Genomic DNA, 17,547 nt, shown 5'->3' with positions numbered 1-17,547 from the left:
ATTGGTGTATCACACGTTTATTTGAATGAAAAGATTGTAAAAATATAATCATCAAATTAATTACAATTTAAATGTAACATACGTAGAACCATTCCTTTGAGAAACCCCTATTTAGGGGATACTTTCCCGTGACAAAAACAAAAGGAAATATCATATTTAAAGTAGCATCCGTGTTAAATCTCCTTCGTCACATCAAGATAAGTACAACTTTAATTCCGATAAATTGTTGATTAAGTTGTCGTGTATATATCAATAAATGTGTATCATAGTACTAATTTTTACTGTACTGCTTTTTCTACAGCACAAATTTCATTTTCTTACAGTAAACATTTATTTTAATACATCACACGTCATCAGGCTAGAGCTAACACATTTTTAATTGTAATACTTAGTGTGAATCATTATGTTGCTCGTGTGCGACAATAGACCTTTGTGCCGTCAAGGTTCAATTTAACTTATTGAGCGTTTTAGAGATCAAGCCATGAGACACAATAAACAAAAACAACTACATTAATTATTAAAGATTAAACATTACAGTCATCTTGAAGTGGGGAAATCAATGCAGGTATTGATCTTATGTCAATGCTGAAAACGACCATGCTATTTATGGCCTGTTTCTTGAATTATTGCTACTTGGTTATTTTTTCTTTATTCTGGGTGACTTGTTCAGTACAAGCAAGGCAATTAATAACAGAATGTTGAGGTCTGGAGATCAAAGTGTTTATCTGTGGCTGCGACATGATCAGTTCCACACACCTTAACAGATACTGTGCGCCATGTCCATAGTACAGTACTGTTGGTATTTGTCGCAGCCAGACATAAGATCAAAGGACTGTTACGAGTTCCTATCTTGGCAAGGCAAGCTCAGTGTCCTGTTGTTAGATTGCCTTGGTATCAGCCTGTTCTCCTAGATGGCTCAGTGTACAGGACAATCATATCAGCACACTGGAAGACGACTGGTACTCTTTTCAAATAACGTATGAGGTTTATCATGTGTACGTATCAGGGACCAACAGCTTTATGTCCCATCCGAAGGATGAGGCAATGAAATGAAACTAAAGTACTTTATCTTGCAATATACAAGTAATATAGAACAGACAGATTTCAACACCCTGCCTCTCACATACTAGTCCTATATCTTTATCATTATGCCATACTGCTCTCTGAAACGTCTATCAGAGATATCGCTAAACAGAATCCCATACAAGTAATAAAGAACAGACCGGTTTCGAAACCATTCCTCTCACATACAAGTCCAATATCCTTTACCATTACACCATATTGCTCTCTGAAACGTCTATCATCAGCCAAACATTGATTAACTTCTGTGCTCTGACAAGAATCGATGATTCAACGTGGTAAGGCTATATATACTTCCAAAACATTTTCATTTACATTTTTTTTTTTTAATTTCATTAATAAATATCACCTGATTCATCAACTTCACCTTTGACCCTACAGCTTCATGTTTTTGTCAGAGTAATTTTCAGCGGATAATGTCGATTTTCATCATAAATATCACTAGAATTTTCCAAAGCCTAAAGAAAAAAAATTGTTAAACAAGTCTAAAGTATACATGATAACAATACCATAGATTTGTTTTACCCCAGAACAATTCTAAGTATGCATGTTGAACTTTGTTTATTTTACAAAATTGGTGAGTTTATTAGATAGCTTGTCCAGTTGGAAATCTATTTAAACTGTACCTTTATATGTTTATCCCATACTACAGCATCATATCTCTCATCTATTGTAACTTCAAATTTCCTTTTCGCAATTGCACAGAATTCTTCACACGTATTGTGTCTTTTTGGAGCAAATATGACACATATACCCTAAAAGAATTACAAGAAAAGTAAAGGGTTTTAAATAAAAAAAACTACATGAGCTTCTATTCGACATTCCAATTTATTCAAACTGCAGAGATGAAATTTCACTAACTTTTGGTTTTAGAATTGTGTTGATTGTTTTAACCAAATCTTCTCTGTACTGATCGAAGAACAAACTAAAAAGAAGAAAAAATGATCATACTGTAGATATAATTTATTTATAATATGTGGATAACGATGTTCACAATAAAGATTGAATTGAACTTTTCAGTTTGTAATGTACTTACCAATCTGCAGAGATGACAAAATCAAACATTTCCGTCAAATTATTATATTCCTGTGGTCTATCCCAGCGTAAAACACTAAAATGATAAAATAATACTTTTAAGTACATTTTACCTACAAAAGAAGATAAAAAAAAGGGGAAAAAATAGAAATAAATTTTATTATTACCTTGCATCAACTTGACTTGCTTTTAAATGTTCATCATTTTCTTTTAAAATCTCCTTTACATCTGGTACAGAAATTGGATTATAATTGAATATATATATTTAATTTATATATTAATATAATATTCTTGAATAATTTAAAACTAATAAAAAAACTTCAGCAGTACAGAGCCTAACCAGATTAGCACACACCGGGAGCCAACTCCTACTATTTTTAAATATGTGTACAAAATTCTTCATGCACTGTATAAACACAGGACCAACCAGATCAACGTCTCATCTGATGGATGACACAATGAGAGTAAACAATCTTTAATAAAAAGTTACAACCAATATGGCCCAGACATCATAAAGTAAAAAAATATATAGCTAACTATGGGGACTAACTAAGTAATAACAACTTACTATATAAGTAAAAAGTTTAGGTCAGGTTGTTCCACTTGGTGGACTGTACCATTTAATTAGGACAGTAAAACTAACTATGAAATATGTTTTAAAGGATACTTTTGACAGAGTCCTCATTGCCATCAGTTAGCATAACTACCTCTGCTTCACAACTAGTAGCTATCTGTGGGTAAACATACATAAGATGTTATACAACGTAACTGTTTTTCAACCGGATGCAATGATCACATGTGTGGGCATTCTCAGTCAATCCTCTAGTTTAACAAAATTCTAGGGTGATGTTTGAAAAAACCATTAAGCCAAAGTTGATAAGAATATGTAATCACACATTCTGTTCAAGTGAGTTTTCCAATTATGCAAATTAGTTTATGACATCATGTAAATACTTACTGTTAATCCTGCAAGACACGTCATTCCTCCTCCAAGTTCACATATTTTCTTCTCTCTGCAGGTTGCAAAAAGGAAAACAAATTGGAACACAAACCTAATCAAATTTCATTTGTACCTAGTTGTAAAATGACAATAAATACTATCGTATCATATCATAATCAAATTTTTTTTAAAACAACTTTCAATTACAGTCTATTATTTGTAATATTTATTACATAAATAAAATTCTTTTGCAACATAAATCCTGAAGTTCAGTGTTTTTATTGAGCTTTGTTTCGGGAAGGTTGATGGGAGGAGAGACATTCAGATTAATCTACACATTTATATAAGCCCAGTTTTCAGTAGTATTATACCGTTCTGTTCAGTTCAGTTCTTGATCAATACTATTAGATTGATATAATGTTTGTCCTTTGTCTTACCGTCCCAAAACGAAATCTCGCTAGTTGCAGTCTAAATATTCAAATCTTTTCCACTCACCTGAATAACTCTCTGTTCTCCAAACACCAATAAGTTAAAACCTCTTCTGCTGGCCATACACCTGAAAATACATATTGAATAATAACCACATTATTATAGCACACATGAGTTAAAACATTAGGAAATGTTAATAGCACTATGTTGTACATACAGTACTTACAATCTTGACTGACAAACTCAGTGTTGTGCAAACTGACCTGACAACCCCAAATTTGTAAAAGCAAAGAAGCTATTATACTGATTATCAATTATAATTTTATTATAAGATAGTAAGACTTATTCAAAAGTATATTAAGAAATGTGTAAAATGTTTTATCTTGTTTCACCATTAATCAAACAGCCAATGCTATAATAATCTGATTAAATAACATTTTAGAAAGTTGTATACTGTAACTTACATACATTACCAGTATTATTAAATCCAATGAGTTCTTTTGGGTTAAAAGATTTGCTGATATGCCTTAAAAAAAAGGAAAAGATAACATTTACATAGATAGATAGATAGATAGATAGATAGATAGATAGATAGATAGATACATTGATTCAGTACTAGGGTTAAATCATCATTTCCTCCATGGTTTAATCATGGTATTTCTGTATGTATAAAATGAGTGGGCTTATAAATGAATCGGTATGGAACTGAGTTGACATCTATTAATCTTTGTGTCCAAATGGTTAGAAGTGCTTAAATGAACAAAATTAGGTTTACAATAAGCCCATATAGATTGGCTAGAGAGAGTACTCAAAATGTTATCGCGTCATGTACTTTCCTGTGAGGAGTCCGCTCTCTAGCCAATCTATACAAGGTCATTGGCTTTTTATCAAACCAGTTCTCTTTATCTTATGGAAATCATCATAAAAAAGATTTAAGAAAACAAAATAGGTGAAAATATTTAGACTTAAAAACAAAGTTCAAATTATTTTGTTATTTGATAAAATTGACTCCTGGGCTTCGGCTTACTTGATTCGTGCTCTGAAAGATGGAATAGAAGAATACTGATATTGATGCCAGACATCTCCATTTTCATCAAGTACTTGATCTGTTGTAAGTAAATTGAATGAAACAAATTCTATCATCGATGTCTTCTTGTGTTTTTCTTCATCTTTGGTTTTCTTCAGAATTGCCTGGAGGAAAAAAAACGTTATATTTAATGCATTGTTTCATAATAAGATAAGTGTACAAATGAAATAAAGCAAGTGAAACTTACAACAACAAAAAACAATACAAAAATCTCAATAACAGTAGTTCAGAAGTTTTTTATTCATCACAATCACTACCCAAGCAAAGCTGTTTGCATTATTTATATAAAAAAGAGTAGTGCAGACAGGCCTAAAACTATAACACACAACCAATTAAATAAGGCCTAGACTACTGATTTTACTAGGTTGTAGTACTAGTGGTAGAGTCTGAGAGGCTGCCTCTATCTATCTCTGTAGAGTAAGGCTAGCTAGACTAGGTAGGGCCTAGGCCTACCTCCTAGACTATTTTTCAAGTTTCCTAAAAATCAACCACATTAAAATATACTCAATTTCTTCTAAATTATAAATAACTACTTTAACTAACTTGACGTAAAATTTCCCAGCGATCACTTGCTTTTTGTTTGTCAAACTTATTCATTTTTGTAAAATAACACCGGCGTATCGTTTTGAAAATCCAATGTTTTTGTTTATGTGTCTTAGGTGTGGGCTATTTAAACGTACAAGTGAGCAATTTTAAATACACCAGTTAACACTATGGAGGATACTATCCAAGTGTGAATATCTCTCTGAAATCCAACTATCAAAGGTCAAATGTCATCGAAAATTCATAACAATCAATTTGACGACTCGACAAGGAAATTGTTAATTTAAAATCACATTAGAAACACTTTTTTATTTAAGTTTGATTTTAAAATAGGTGATGGTTAAAGTAGCTGTTTTAGGATGTGGAATTCTAGGAACCAAAATAGCCGGTAAGTAAGTAATTAAGATTATAATCTCCAACTTTAGGCTAGGCCTAGACTAGAGTCTAGAGAGAGCCTAGCAACTTGGTCCATCATAAGGATGATGTGCGTGACTTGTAGTCCTCCACGACACCGTCATAAACCTAGCCAGTTAGGCCTAGCCATGCTGTTCTCTCTAGTAGTTGGATTTGTAGGCTTCTAGAGGCTAGCCAGCAGTGGGGAGGAGGGTATATCACTATCTGTGTTTTGTGGATACCAACTGACTTTATTATTCAATTGTAAACAAAACAAAACAATATCTGAATAAAATTTTAAACAGCACAAAGTACTACTACTAGTTAGGTAGAGGCCTATAGCAGGTACAACTACTGTACTACATAATTTATTGGTGTTTAAAAAAATAATGGTAATGGTATATTATTATTATGAGCATATGATTCCACAAACAATATGTCATCTCAATGCACTGTTACACATTTCAATTTTTATTACATGCTTCTCCCCACTAAGGAAGTCATGTCAGTCGGTGCTACCAACGATATTTCTTCTGTCAATGACAGTATTATTGATTTAAAATATAATAATGATATATTAATTTTTCAGGTTGTTTAGCATATCATGGACACTTGGTCAAAGTATATGACAGTGACGCACGAGCATTGGATGCTCTTTACTCAAATCTTGAAAGTGACAGAGAAGATCTCAAGAAAGATGGGTTGATGATACAGAGGCAGTTCTTGGTACGATTTACATGTTTTTTAAAAATTTATTGTTTATTAACTACCTAGCCTATCTTGGAATAACAAATCTACATAAATAGCGGACACCATTTTTTTTTTCAACTTAATATAATGAAGCAGGTCAACTTAAAATAATGGAACAGGTCAACTCCAAATAATGAAACAGGTCAACTCCAAATACAATATAAATACTTAATACATACCCTCCTTTTATTGGCGAATTTATTTTGCTGTTGGTTGGGTTTGGAAATAAAATAAAATAAAAATAAAAAATAACATTATAGAGGGATGAAAATAAATAAAAATTCATATTCTTTAAATGATCAATGGACAGACATGGCATAGACGTTAGTGTGTAACCATTTATGACCAATACATTGAGACTTATTAATTTTTCAGGGCCAGGTTCTGTGTATGGGAAGACTAGAAGAAGCTGTACAAGATGCTGAGTTCATCTTTGAAGCAGTGGTCGACAATATGGAAATAAAAAAAGATTTGTTTGAAAGTATGATTTTATAGAATCTCTTATTTAATTTGTTTAATTGTTTTAATTTTATGTTTGCCTATTCAAAAGGAAGGACTCATGATATATGGTATGTATGTAATAACCCTTTTGTACAACTCAAGTGACTGAAGTTTCTAATGGCCCATGGAGAAGATATTGGCGATCTTTCATTTTTGGATAACTGATGGTGACGACTGGAACATGTTTTCCATCCACATTCCACAATCGTCACACACTGTTGAATTATCATCTCCTTCATCTACCATTCTGAAACAGAATCTAGCTATTACATACTACTGTACTTCAGGCCATGGGTAATAATTAACCTAATTATTACTCCATGTTCAGGCATGAGTAGATTCTAATGATACCATGGAGTAATAATGCTTACCGTAAATCTTCTAACCCACACTCTAATAGTAACCCCCCTTCTAATAGTAGCCCACCTTATATGTCAATCTATAATACAAATAAAAACCAACTACTCTAATAGTAACCCCCCCCCCCCCCCCCTCTAAAAAATAATCAAAGAATAATAACCCAGGGTTACAATTATAAGATTTACGGTATACTGTGTAACGCAGCATAAATAATTAAATTAGTTGTTCATGGAAATGTATACTCTTGTTTTAGGGACATCACACCTGTGTAGGCCATCAACAATATTTGTTACAAACACTCTATACTTGGATGTTAATGAGATTGTGGAAAAAACAGCATATAAAGAGGTATGTATAGTCTCCAAGACCCCTCTGTGAATAACCATAGTGTCACTTATAAAGAAAAACATTCCACTGCATTCGCTACACTGCCCCTGTTCAATTAAGAGGCCCCAGTGCTTTTTATTCCACAAAATGCTGCGTAATAATTAGGAATACAATGCATTTTAATTTTGCCAATTTATTTGCAAAGAAATCTGTATTCATAGTTGCTGCTGTCATGAAAAATAAAATCAATAACTTGGACAAATGTAATATTATGTAAGCATACAGTAACCAAACAAGTGAGGGCACTATAAAAAAACATCAAACTATTATAGAGGGTGCTACTGTAGGTATTGGAATCTATAAATGTGTATGGCAAAGGCTGTAAATGACAAGAGGGAAATGTATTTTTAAATTAATAATAAAGTTAGTAAACTATCTGGATGTTTCTTCCAATACATATTTAAAACAAATGGGAGAATTGTACCTTAGCAGGAGATGGGAGGATATCTTCCACGATTATCGGGAGACTTAGGAGATCTGGATATATAAGCATGCATGTAAACCAACAAGCTATATATTTATAATAAATTTTTTATTTTACAGCAAACATTAGGTCTGCGATTTCTACATCCTGTGTATGCCATTCCAGAAGTTGAAATTACAATGACAAGATACACATCAACTGAAGTGCTTGAAAAAGGTTGATTTATTTGTTGTCTTGACAATCACATACTGGTAGCTGGCCTCTTTTGGCCAGTTATTTTTCATGGAAACAATTGATGACCAGTAAAATTGAATTCAGGCCAGTTACTTTTAACTGGTTTACTGGTATGGTAAGCCAGTTAAAAATGACCTGCCTTGCTTTTTGTTTCTTTTTCTGTCATTTTGGGTTTGCCCCTTTTTTGGTCTTTTTAATGTGTATTAGATTTATATTTTTATACATTGCAAATTTTATCATGTAAAAATCAATCACAATTCAGTTTTACTGTAAAGATCATTTCTAATAATAAATATACCATTATGAATGAATGAATCAAAAGAACCTTAAAGAGTCTTAAAGACTAAATTTGGAATTTATAAGACCTACTGACAAAATACCAGCAACGGTTTGCTGTTATTACTATTTACAATCATCTAAATATTATATTTAATAATTAATTATTTATTATATATCTTAATATTATTGTACCATTGATTAATTCTTTTTTAGTAAAAGCATTCCTGGAGAAGATGGGTAAAACTTTATTTTTTCGTTCTGGTAAAGAACCGTTGATACTTACACCACAACAAATCGAGTCTCGCAAAATAGGTTTGTACCGTTAATCAAATCAAATACTTACAAACCAGTCTACAAACTATCTTAAAATGTACTGTTAGTTGGTCCAAGGCAATCTAACAACAGGATGCTGAGCTCCATTGGATCAAAGGATTTATGCGTGGCTGCGACACAATCAGTTCTACGCCCCTTAACAGAAACCGGAGAATAATGTACTTGGTACTGCAACTCTAACTAGTATGAATTTCCTAAGATCCTAAGGCTATTACAAGCGCCTATCTTGGCAAGGCGAGCTCAGTATCTTGTTGTTAGATTACCTTGGTTGGTCAAATTTCAAAGTTGTATTTCATTATTTCAGCAAGGAGAGAACAAATTCGTCGACAGCAAGGCTTACCCGGACTTCTAACCGTAGCCCTACCCCAGCTAGGCCACTCAGGAAACTTCTCCCCAGCTCAAGATGATGAATATGGTGAGTTTACCTTAACATTTATTTATTATTATTATTATTAAAAATTGTTTGTTTTTAAGAGTGCTATGTGTGAAATTTCATTTCATTTATTTGTTCAACAAAAATGTCTGGGGCTTCTATGAGAGTCAATAAAGCTGTATAGTTCACAAGTCCCAGCTTAAAATTGACAACAATATATACAGTACAATAAGTTAATTTTTGTAAAAGCTAATAAAAAAACTATACAGGATGTGGAGAATAAAAAAGATCACTTACACATTGCCTCTTGTAACTGACTGTTGAATTTATGAGAAAGAAAACCATTATTAAACTTCAACAGCTCACAGTGGATTCTGTATTTGTATAATAATATTCTATTCAAAAGCTGTTGAACCAATTTACAATAGTATTCTGAGTTTATAGGTGAAGTACAAATACATTAAACAAACATAATTATATCCTATTTTCAATTCAAAAGAGATTAATGATCAAAAGATTCATATCTAGGATTAACTAACCCCATTTATATTATAAACAAGGATTAATATTTATAAGAAATATAGTAAAGTTAATTGTTGATGATTAATTGTAGTGCTTAAGATAAAGATCTTATAATTTGTGTAATCCTAACAGTGCAAATTCTCACTAATCTCTGTTTAATGCTAATGCTGTAATAGCAGTATAGCGTCTTTATTCCTGAATGATAATCATCACCAGAAGGTGTTGAACTTTACAGCACAATCCTGACTTGTTATCAGCCAGGTGTTACACATGTGTTCACACCTTTGCAGGTCTCCTGTACTGTACTTACAGGTGCGCTTTCATTTCAAGTATAGGCTTATTTTTTATTTTATAATACAGTACTGTACTTATACGAAAGTTATAAATTTAATAAGGTTGGAAAAAAGAAGGGCAAATGATCAAAAAAATCAAAAGCTTGTGATAGAGAGTAATATACGCAGTATTGCAATGATTACCATTGTATACTACATGTACTGTTAACATTCATGTTTAATCCACTACATGCTTTTTCAGGCTTAGTTATTTGTCTGGGTTCCTACCCAATAAATATGCTCATGAAACCAACTTACCAGGGTAGATAACTTAAGCTCTGTCTACACTATCAAACTAGTTTGATAAAAGAAGTGCGATTGCCCAAATATGGGAATGATATGATCAAATATGGTAGTGATATGATTTATCCATATGTCCATATCACATCACTTTTTTTGTCACATAAAGTTAGATAGTGTAGACAGAGATTTAGCCAGAACATATGTGACTGCTGTGCAAACATTTTACATTTTTTCCGTTGAATGAAGGAAATCCAGGATTGATACTGTAATGGGTGAAGATCAAATTAATAATGATGCAATTAAAAAGAATCAGTCAGTCACTTCTAGACTGTTTTGTTTTTAGCTGTCACAGAATCTGTATCTATCCTTGTTACGGGCTTCGCATGAGTCCGAGCGGTTTGCTTATATAGTCATATAGGAGAAACGTCCGAGCGGTTTAATATTTAAAGTTATCAGACAAAGATGAACATCAAAAATGCATTAAAGTTAAAGTAAAAGTATATTTCTTTAATGAACAGGCCCTCTTGCTGGCCTGTGTCTGTTCACCTTCATACCAAAACTAAAACTAAACTTAAAACATATCATCTTAACTATTTAAAAAACCCACCCTGACTTCTGATTGGCCAACAATATTTCAAGTAGTTTGATAAGTTAGCCTTTTTCAAAAATTTAGACAAAATTACCGTTAACTTTGTCTGGGGCTTTTTTCTAGGCCACATGGTACCATATGATATGTGTAACTGTAAGAGGAGTAACTAAAGGTTACTGGATAATAACCTCTATAGTATGAGTTATTATCACACCCCTCTACTGAATAAAAGAGTGTGTCACTCTTCTAAAAATAGTATGTCCTTAACTACAGTACTTAATAACTAAACCAATATAATATGAGAATATAAAACTGAAAATGTTCAAAGTAGTTTCAAATGTTCAGCTTGCAGTATTAAAATTAAAAATGCATTGTTTATAATTTCTACTGCTCCATCATCAAAATGTAAAGTTCATTGTTCAAGTTATTGTTCATCAATGGTATGGTGTCCACTGTGTTAAATTTAACTTCAAAATCATAAAGTGTTCTGCAGTTCTGCAAAAATCACGCTGTCAAAAGTAAAATATCAATCAAATTAATTACATAAAAGTTTTTCTTCAATGCTCCTCATTTCACTGTTGCACTGCTGTCAATCATAAATGTAAGAGTTCATAAACAGGTCACAGTGTTCAAAGTTTGTATAAAAGAAGATGATACGGTTAATGGTCACATTCATAACATTTTATGGCAACAGTTCGAGATGCACTTTATATACTTAATTCTAAATCTTAAATAGTATAATATCATAATAAATCTGCTGTACTACAATACAGTAAAGTGTCTAATACCAAGTGTAAGTTGGTAGTACATATAACCTTCAATATTGTGAAGTGCTCTGGCCAATTGTTAGTTGGTGATGCTAAATATAATCTTTACTGACCCTTACTTAAGTACAATATAGATATTATAATTTTTAACCAATTTTACACAATATCATAATAAATCGGTTACTACAATACAGTAAAAAGTGTCTAATACCAAGTGTAAGTTGGTAGTACATATAACCTTCAACATTGTGAAGTGCTCTGACCAATTGTTAGTTGGTGATGCTAAATATAATCTTTACTGACAATATAGATATTATAATTTTTAAACCAATTTTACACAATTTTTATAATGGTCACAATATATATAGATTCTTTGTGAGAATCTTTTCGTTTGTATCTTAATACTTAATTTTACTATATAAGGTCAGATTATTTGTAATAATCCTTATACAGTACATAAAAATGTTAGTCTGATAAAACTTGTGCACTCACTTAACTATAAATTAAAATAATGTAATGTACTGTCTGTTACTTGAATTACTAACATCGACGTGACAAACTGTCAGCATTGGTGTTTGTTATACCTTTGCGGTATTGTATACCAAAAGTAAATTGTTGTAGAGTCATTGACCATCTCATTAGTCTATTATTTGAATGGCGGGTATTGTCAAGCCATTTCAACGCCTTGTGGTCAGTTATAACTGTAAATTTGTGCCCTTGTAAGTAATATCGTAACTTGTTAATTGACCATACTATAGCTAAACATTCTTGTTCAGCAACTGAATAATTTAACTCATTGGGCAACATCCTTACTAAGGTAAACAATAGGATGTTCATTACATACAATCTTTCTAATTCTAACTTTTCTTTTTCCATTTCGATTTTTTGATAGGCCAACCAATCATGCATGTGCATCAAAATCCTTTGACCCCCAATTTCTACAGAAATTTTATCAAGTACCATATCCGGAATTTCGGTCTCGTTACCAGAGTGGTTTCGGGTATATCTGGTACAACAGTACTATTCTGAGCCTGAGAAGTTTGTGCTTCATCGGTATTCATTATGGAACTTTGTTGAGATCTTAAGATCCTACTTGACTTATGTTTAGGCATTAATGTACTTATACAATATATAATGACTATGACTTAAGACGTAGTAAGATATATATAACAAAACTTAAACTATAGTGCATCACAAACTTCTACCACAAAATGAAAAATGTACCTTTAACTTGAAACTCATTGATGATATAGACAGAAAGTTTTCCTTCCCTTTGTGTTTCTGGCATGAAAACAATGTCATCCACAATGTTGGTAAAGTCTTGTTTCAGATCAAAATCCAAGTCAAGCAATCCATAAAAAAAAAATTTGTGAAGTGGTCCACCACAGCACAGTTCGTCTAATGTTAATAGTAACGGGTTAAAAACGTTTCCAGCACCGCTGCCACCATGTTACGGGCTTCGCATGAGTCCGAGCGGTTTGCTTATATAGTCATATAGGAGAAACGTCCGAGCGGTTTAATATTTAAAGTTATCAGACAAAGATGAACATCAAAAATGCATTAAAGTTAAAGTAAAAGTATATTTCTTTAATGAACAGGCCCTCTTGCTGGCCTGTGTCTGTTCACCTTCATACCAAAACTAAAACTAAACTTAAAACATATCATCTTAACTATTTAAAAAACCCACCCTGACTTCTGATTGGCCAACAATATTTCAAGTAGTTTGATAAGTTAGCCTTTTTCAAAAATTTAGACAAAATTACCGTTAACTTTGTCTGGGGCTTTTTTCTAGGCCACATGGTACCATATGATATGTGTAACTGTAAGAGGAGTAACTAAAGGTTACTGGATAATAACCTCTATAGTATGAGTTATTATCACAATCCTGAACGGGTTTCCGCTCAACAGCTCCGTGTTTTGTGTAAATGGTCAAGAAATAACATAGATTCTATTTTGTTGCTTTTTGGTTACCACTTACCAACTGCTCGTCTGTGTAAATTAATTTGAGAGGTTTCTACTCCTTGGTAATGTTACTCATCTCATTTTTAAACTAATTAAATAAAAATACACATTTAATCAAGAAATTTGCACAGTGCAATAAAAAAAATCATTATTTTTAAAGAGGTGCATTGCAAGCATCCTAGAGAGAATGTTAATGAGGAAGTTTTAATCAATTGTTCTGTAATAAACAATACAAAATCATTATTTTACCATAAAATGACCATTTTATCATCATAACTGTCATTGTTGGACAATACCCTCAACAGTTTGACGCCATTCTGCTCAGTCTTTTGTTTCATTGTTCCAATTTAGTCTTCCACAATACCTCCTCCTGCCATTTAAGAAACGAAATCATTTAAAATCTTGAAATAATTTCATTTGGATCCAAATTAATAATAATTTATTTTCAGAAATTTATCAATTTGTGCACATAAATGCAAGAACATAAGAAAGATATGTCATCAATTTATTTTTATTATTATAGATCTCTATATCAAAACAATAGATATTAATAAAAGGGAATCAGATTTATCATACCATCAATGGACAATTGAAAAATACTCCTAGAAAAAGTCTTAAAATGTAATAAAAAAAATAATCAGCCAAAAAGAAATGCCTGGCTTTAAAAAATTGTATAATTAGTAATCTGGTCTAATTAGAGTGCCAGAACGACATGTCTTGAAATGTCAATCATTAGGATCATTTTTTATCCATAGTAGATGTTGAAATTAGTTGATAGATAGCATCATAGAGATATTAACTATAATATTAATGATTAGTTTAAATGTTCTTAAGCTCTGTCTACACTATCAAACTTTATGTGAAAAAAATGTGATGTACCCATATATGGACATGATGATGTCATATCACTACCATATTTGAGCATATAACTAACATATTTGGGCATGTCACACCAAAATTGGTCTGGGGCAAAATCGGTCGGGCAAAGTTTTTGCTCTAAATTTGTGGCCAAAAGGAGTCCTCCACTGCCAAAATCGGTCCGGCCCCGGACCATATTTGTCGTGACAGGCACATCACACTTTTTGATATTGTAGACCTCTTGTTTCACAACGCATTTTTGCACCAAATGTATTCTATTGCAATTGTTCTCAAGTACTGAATCCCTCTAGGAAACTTTCATTTCAAACAAGGAATGAGGGACTCTTTTTCTACACTTGCATCTTTGGCATGTTCACCTATTGGTAATGCTCCCTTTTACCTGCCCATGCATAAAATTTTAATGACATATCTTTCAAAACGATGTACTTTAAACTGAAGTGTTAGACAAGTTTGGATGACTAATAAAAGTCACTTGTTATGTTAGCATCAATAATTTTTGTCACTGTGGTGTTAGATGCGATACCAATTTGCTATCACAACAGCCGTGACATTCACATTTAATTCCGTTTTCACACTTCACTAGCTGAGAAGGTGTCAGATTAATGTTGAATGTCCAATGTATAAATTGTTAAAAATTTAAAAGTTTGTAGTACAAAAAACAGAGTTTATATTATAATTTGTAATACAGTAGCAAGTTAAAATTAAAAGGAGCACTCCTTCCTTTAAAGGCCAATTTACACAGACGAACGGTAAACAGTAAGTAGATTTAAACAAAAAATACAGAATCTATGTTATTTTCTATGACCATTTACAAAAGGGACACTTTACTATGAAATGAATGAGGAGCAAGTGTTAACTTTACGGCCAACCCCTATGGAGGGGACACTTTTACTTGGCCCCTAAAGTGTCCCCTTAATAGGGGTTCTCTGTATAGTGCTGTGTAAAATAAGGTAGTACTAATTATAGAAACCAGACCGAGGTTACTATTTGTGTGAACACATATTTATATCATCTACAATATTGTTGTATATATTATTTATACTTCTATTGTCAGATATTTTATGTGGTTGACATACAGTCAGTATTTGATCAGTCAGTAATTGATGAATCCTCTCAAATGAAATGTTTAAATTTAACCATTACAAGAATAAATAGCAAATAAAATCCATTGTATGATAATGAATCCGTAGTTTTCATGCATTTTAATTTACAAAGTAGTGTATTTTTATTTTAATTACAACTAGGCTGAATACATATATATTCATGCTGTATCTGTTTCAAAATAACTGGTGCACTTCATTATATAACATCTTCAACTCCCTGTCTACAGTATGTAGGGCAAATATAGTTATAAACAATTTATATAATAATATCAAATATAAATTTTAATCTGTAAATCATTTTTTTTTTTGCCGTTTTTAATTTGCTATTATTTTTTCAGGCATTCCTAATTTTCATTCAGACATAAGATATAGTCTTTTTTATTTTTTTATTTAATGATCCACAGTATTTGTCAGAAGCCAATTTTATATAATAATGATAATTAATGTATTATTGACACATCAATTTTTAAAAATAAAATCATCATGGTAAAAAATGAACCAAACATAAATGCTGTGTAAGTAATGTTTAAAGTACATCTGTACAAATTGTTTATGGTCTGAGTTTCTGTATGGCATTTTAAATATGTTTGGCATCAAAATGCATTAACACTAGAAGCTTCTCTTCAATGTTTTTTTGTTGTTTTGAATTAACATGTTTCTTTCACTAACACATGTTGTATTCAATCATCTCTTTCTTAGCCATACCCACAAATGATCGTGATTGCGCAATCTGCATGGATCGACTTCGCAACTGTTTACTCTGCCCCTGCCATCACATGGTCACATGTAACGAGTGTGCGAAAATGCTCTTCAATCGCAAAGACTATTGTCCTGTTTGTCGTAAATCTATTATGGAGATCATACGTGTCTATACATCATAGAAGAAGAGCGTCGTTTGTGTAATGTGATAATATTTCATTGTTTTATTCTTTCTGTTAATACTAACAGATGATTGAAAACAATGAATGCTTTTATTAGTAATAGTCTTAACTGTAAATAATAAGTTGACAGTATTCAACAAATCATGACTATAATAAAGTTTTTTTGTCTGGTACAGAAAAGTATTATTGGTTATCTTTTAATTATGAATTCAAATATTCAAACTATATAATTCAAAAATACACAATTTTAAAATATAAATATTAATTCTGAAAAAATGTATTATAAAAAATCGTCTATATTGTGGGTCAGGGGTCAATTTGTTTAATTACAAATATTTTAAATGTATTGATTCAGTCAATTTTATTCAGTCAATTTTTATTCAATCTTCTTTATACAACAAGGAATGTATATTAATGTGCAATGTGTATCCTAGTCAGTGTCATTTTTACAAAGACCAGTCTGTGTGTTTTATAACAAGGTTTAAATAATTTATTATAGAAAAGTTATACAGTGTCATCTGTGTATTTGATTTGCGAGTTTGTAATACTATCATAAATAATATATGTTGTTTATTTGTTTCATTGTGAAAGACATTTTGTATTTTTGGTAGTATGCTTTTTGTTTTATAAACTATTATTGGTCAATTCAATAATTCTTATATTAATGGAAATATCCAGCAACATTATTTAATAATGTTTATTTAATACTTACTACTTAACATGATAACAATATTAATGGTGCTTAAATTGTACTTATATATAAATGTTTTTAATTATGAATTAGTTCTTATATAGCGCTTATTGCACTTGAATGGTTCTAAGCGCTTCACATTATTATCCTGGTCATTTTGTTGATATAACTTTATATCAACTTTATATCAACATTTGATTTCGCCATGCAAACCTTCAAACAATACACTGGTCATTTTGATAGTAGATTCAAATTTACATAAAAATGAAATTTATATTACACACATTTTCTTTATATTTATCAAATTATTTACTTTTTTAGCTAATGATTATTTATATGGAGCTTTGTAATATTTTTGTATATTTTTTTATATTTAAACTTAAGTATGAATATTATATTTTGTGTTAGTTTGTTTACTTTCATAGTTCTA

General features: G+C 31.4%; 2 protein-coding genes across 4 annotated transcripts; one reads left to right on the top strand and one right to left on the bottom strand.

The window, feature by feature from the left end:
* Position 1: 1 nt before the first annotated feature.
* Positions 2 to 13,932, bottom strand: LOC144852184 (calmodulin-lysine N-methyltransferase-like). 2 transcript variants are annotated; one of them, XM_078709933.1, is made up of 11 exons: positions 13,813 to 13,932; positions 4,512 to 4,675; positions 3,949 to 4,010; positions 3,551 to 3,611; positions 3,074 to 3,128; positions 2,783 to 2,846; positions 2,283 to 2,343; positions 2,117 to 2,191; positions 1,942 to 2,005; positions 1,707 to 1,835; positions 2 to 1,538 (listed from the first exon to the last, which is right to left on the bottom strand). In XM_078709933.1, exons 1-11 carry the CDS (start codon positions 13,813 to 13,815, stop codon positions 1,464 to 1,466), a joined length of 813 nt encoding a protein of 270 aa, XP_078566059.1. In that variant the 5' UTR covers positions 13,816 to 13,932; the 3' UTR covers positions 2 to 1,463. The 2 variants fall into 2 exon arrangements, with proteins under 2 accessions (XP_078566059.1, XP_078566058.1); XM_078709932.1 differs by lacking the exon at positions 13,813 to 13,932 and adding an exon at positions 5,115 to 5,235.
* Positions 5,349 to 16,573, top strand: LOC144852183 (3-hydroxybutyryl-CoA dehydrogenase-like). 2 transcript variants are annotated; one of them, XM_078709930.1, is made up of 8 exons: positions 5,349 to 5,502; positions 6,097 to 6,233; positions 6,633 to 6,738; positions 7,372 to 7,466; positions 8,049 to 8,145; positions 8,656 to 8,754; positions 9,080 to 9,190; positions 16,245 to 16,573. In XM_078709930.1, exons 1-8 carry the CDS (start codon positions 5,451 to 5,453, stop codon positions 16,424 to 16,426), a joined length of 879 nt encoding a protein of 292 aa, XP_078566056.1. In that variant the 5' UTR covers positions 5,349 to 5,450; the 3' UTR covers positions 16,427 to 16,573. The 2 variants fall into 2 exon arrangements, with proteins under 2 accessions (XP_078566056.1, XP_078566057.1); XM_078709931.1 differs by lacking the exon at positions 16,245 to 16,573 and adding an exon at positions 9,803 to 9,976.
* The last annotated feature ends 974 nt before the right edge of the window (positions 16,574 to 17,547 follow it).

This window comes from Antedon bifida, chromosome 9, assembly GCF_963402885.1.
Source record: "Antedon bifida chromosome 9, ecAntBifi1.1, whole genome shotgun sequence".
NCBI classification, from domain to species: Eukaryota; Metazoa; Echinodermata; class Crinoidea; order Comatulida; family Antedonidae; genus Antedon; species Antedon bifida.
The sequence above is the reverse complement of the archived record's forward strand: the minus strand, read 5'-3'. Positions and strand labels throughout refer to the sequence as shown.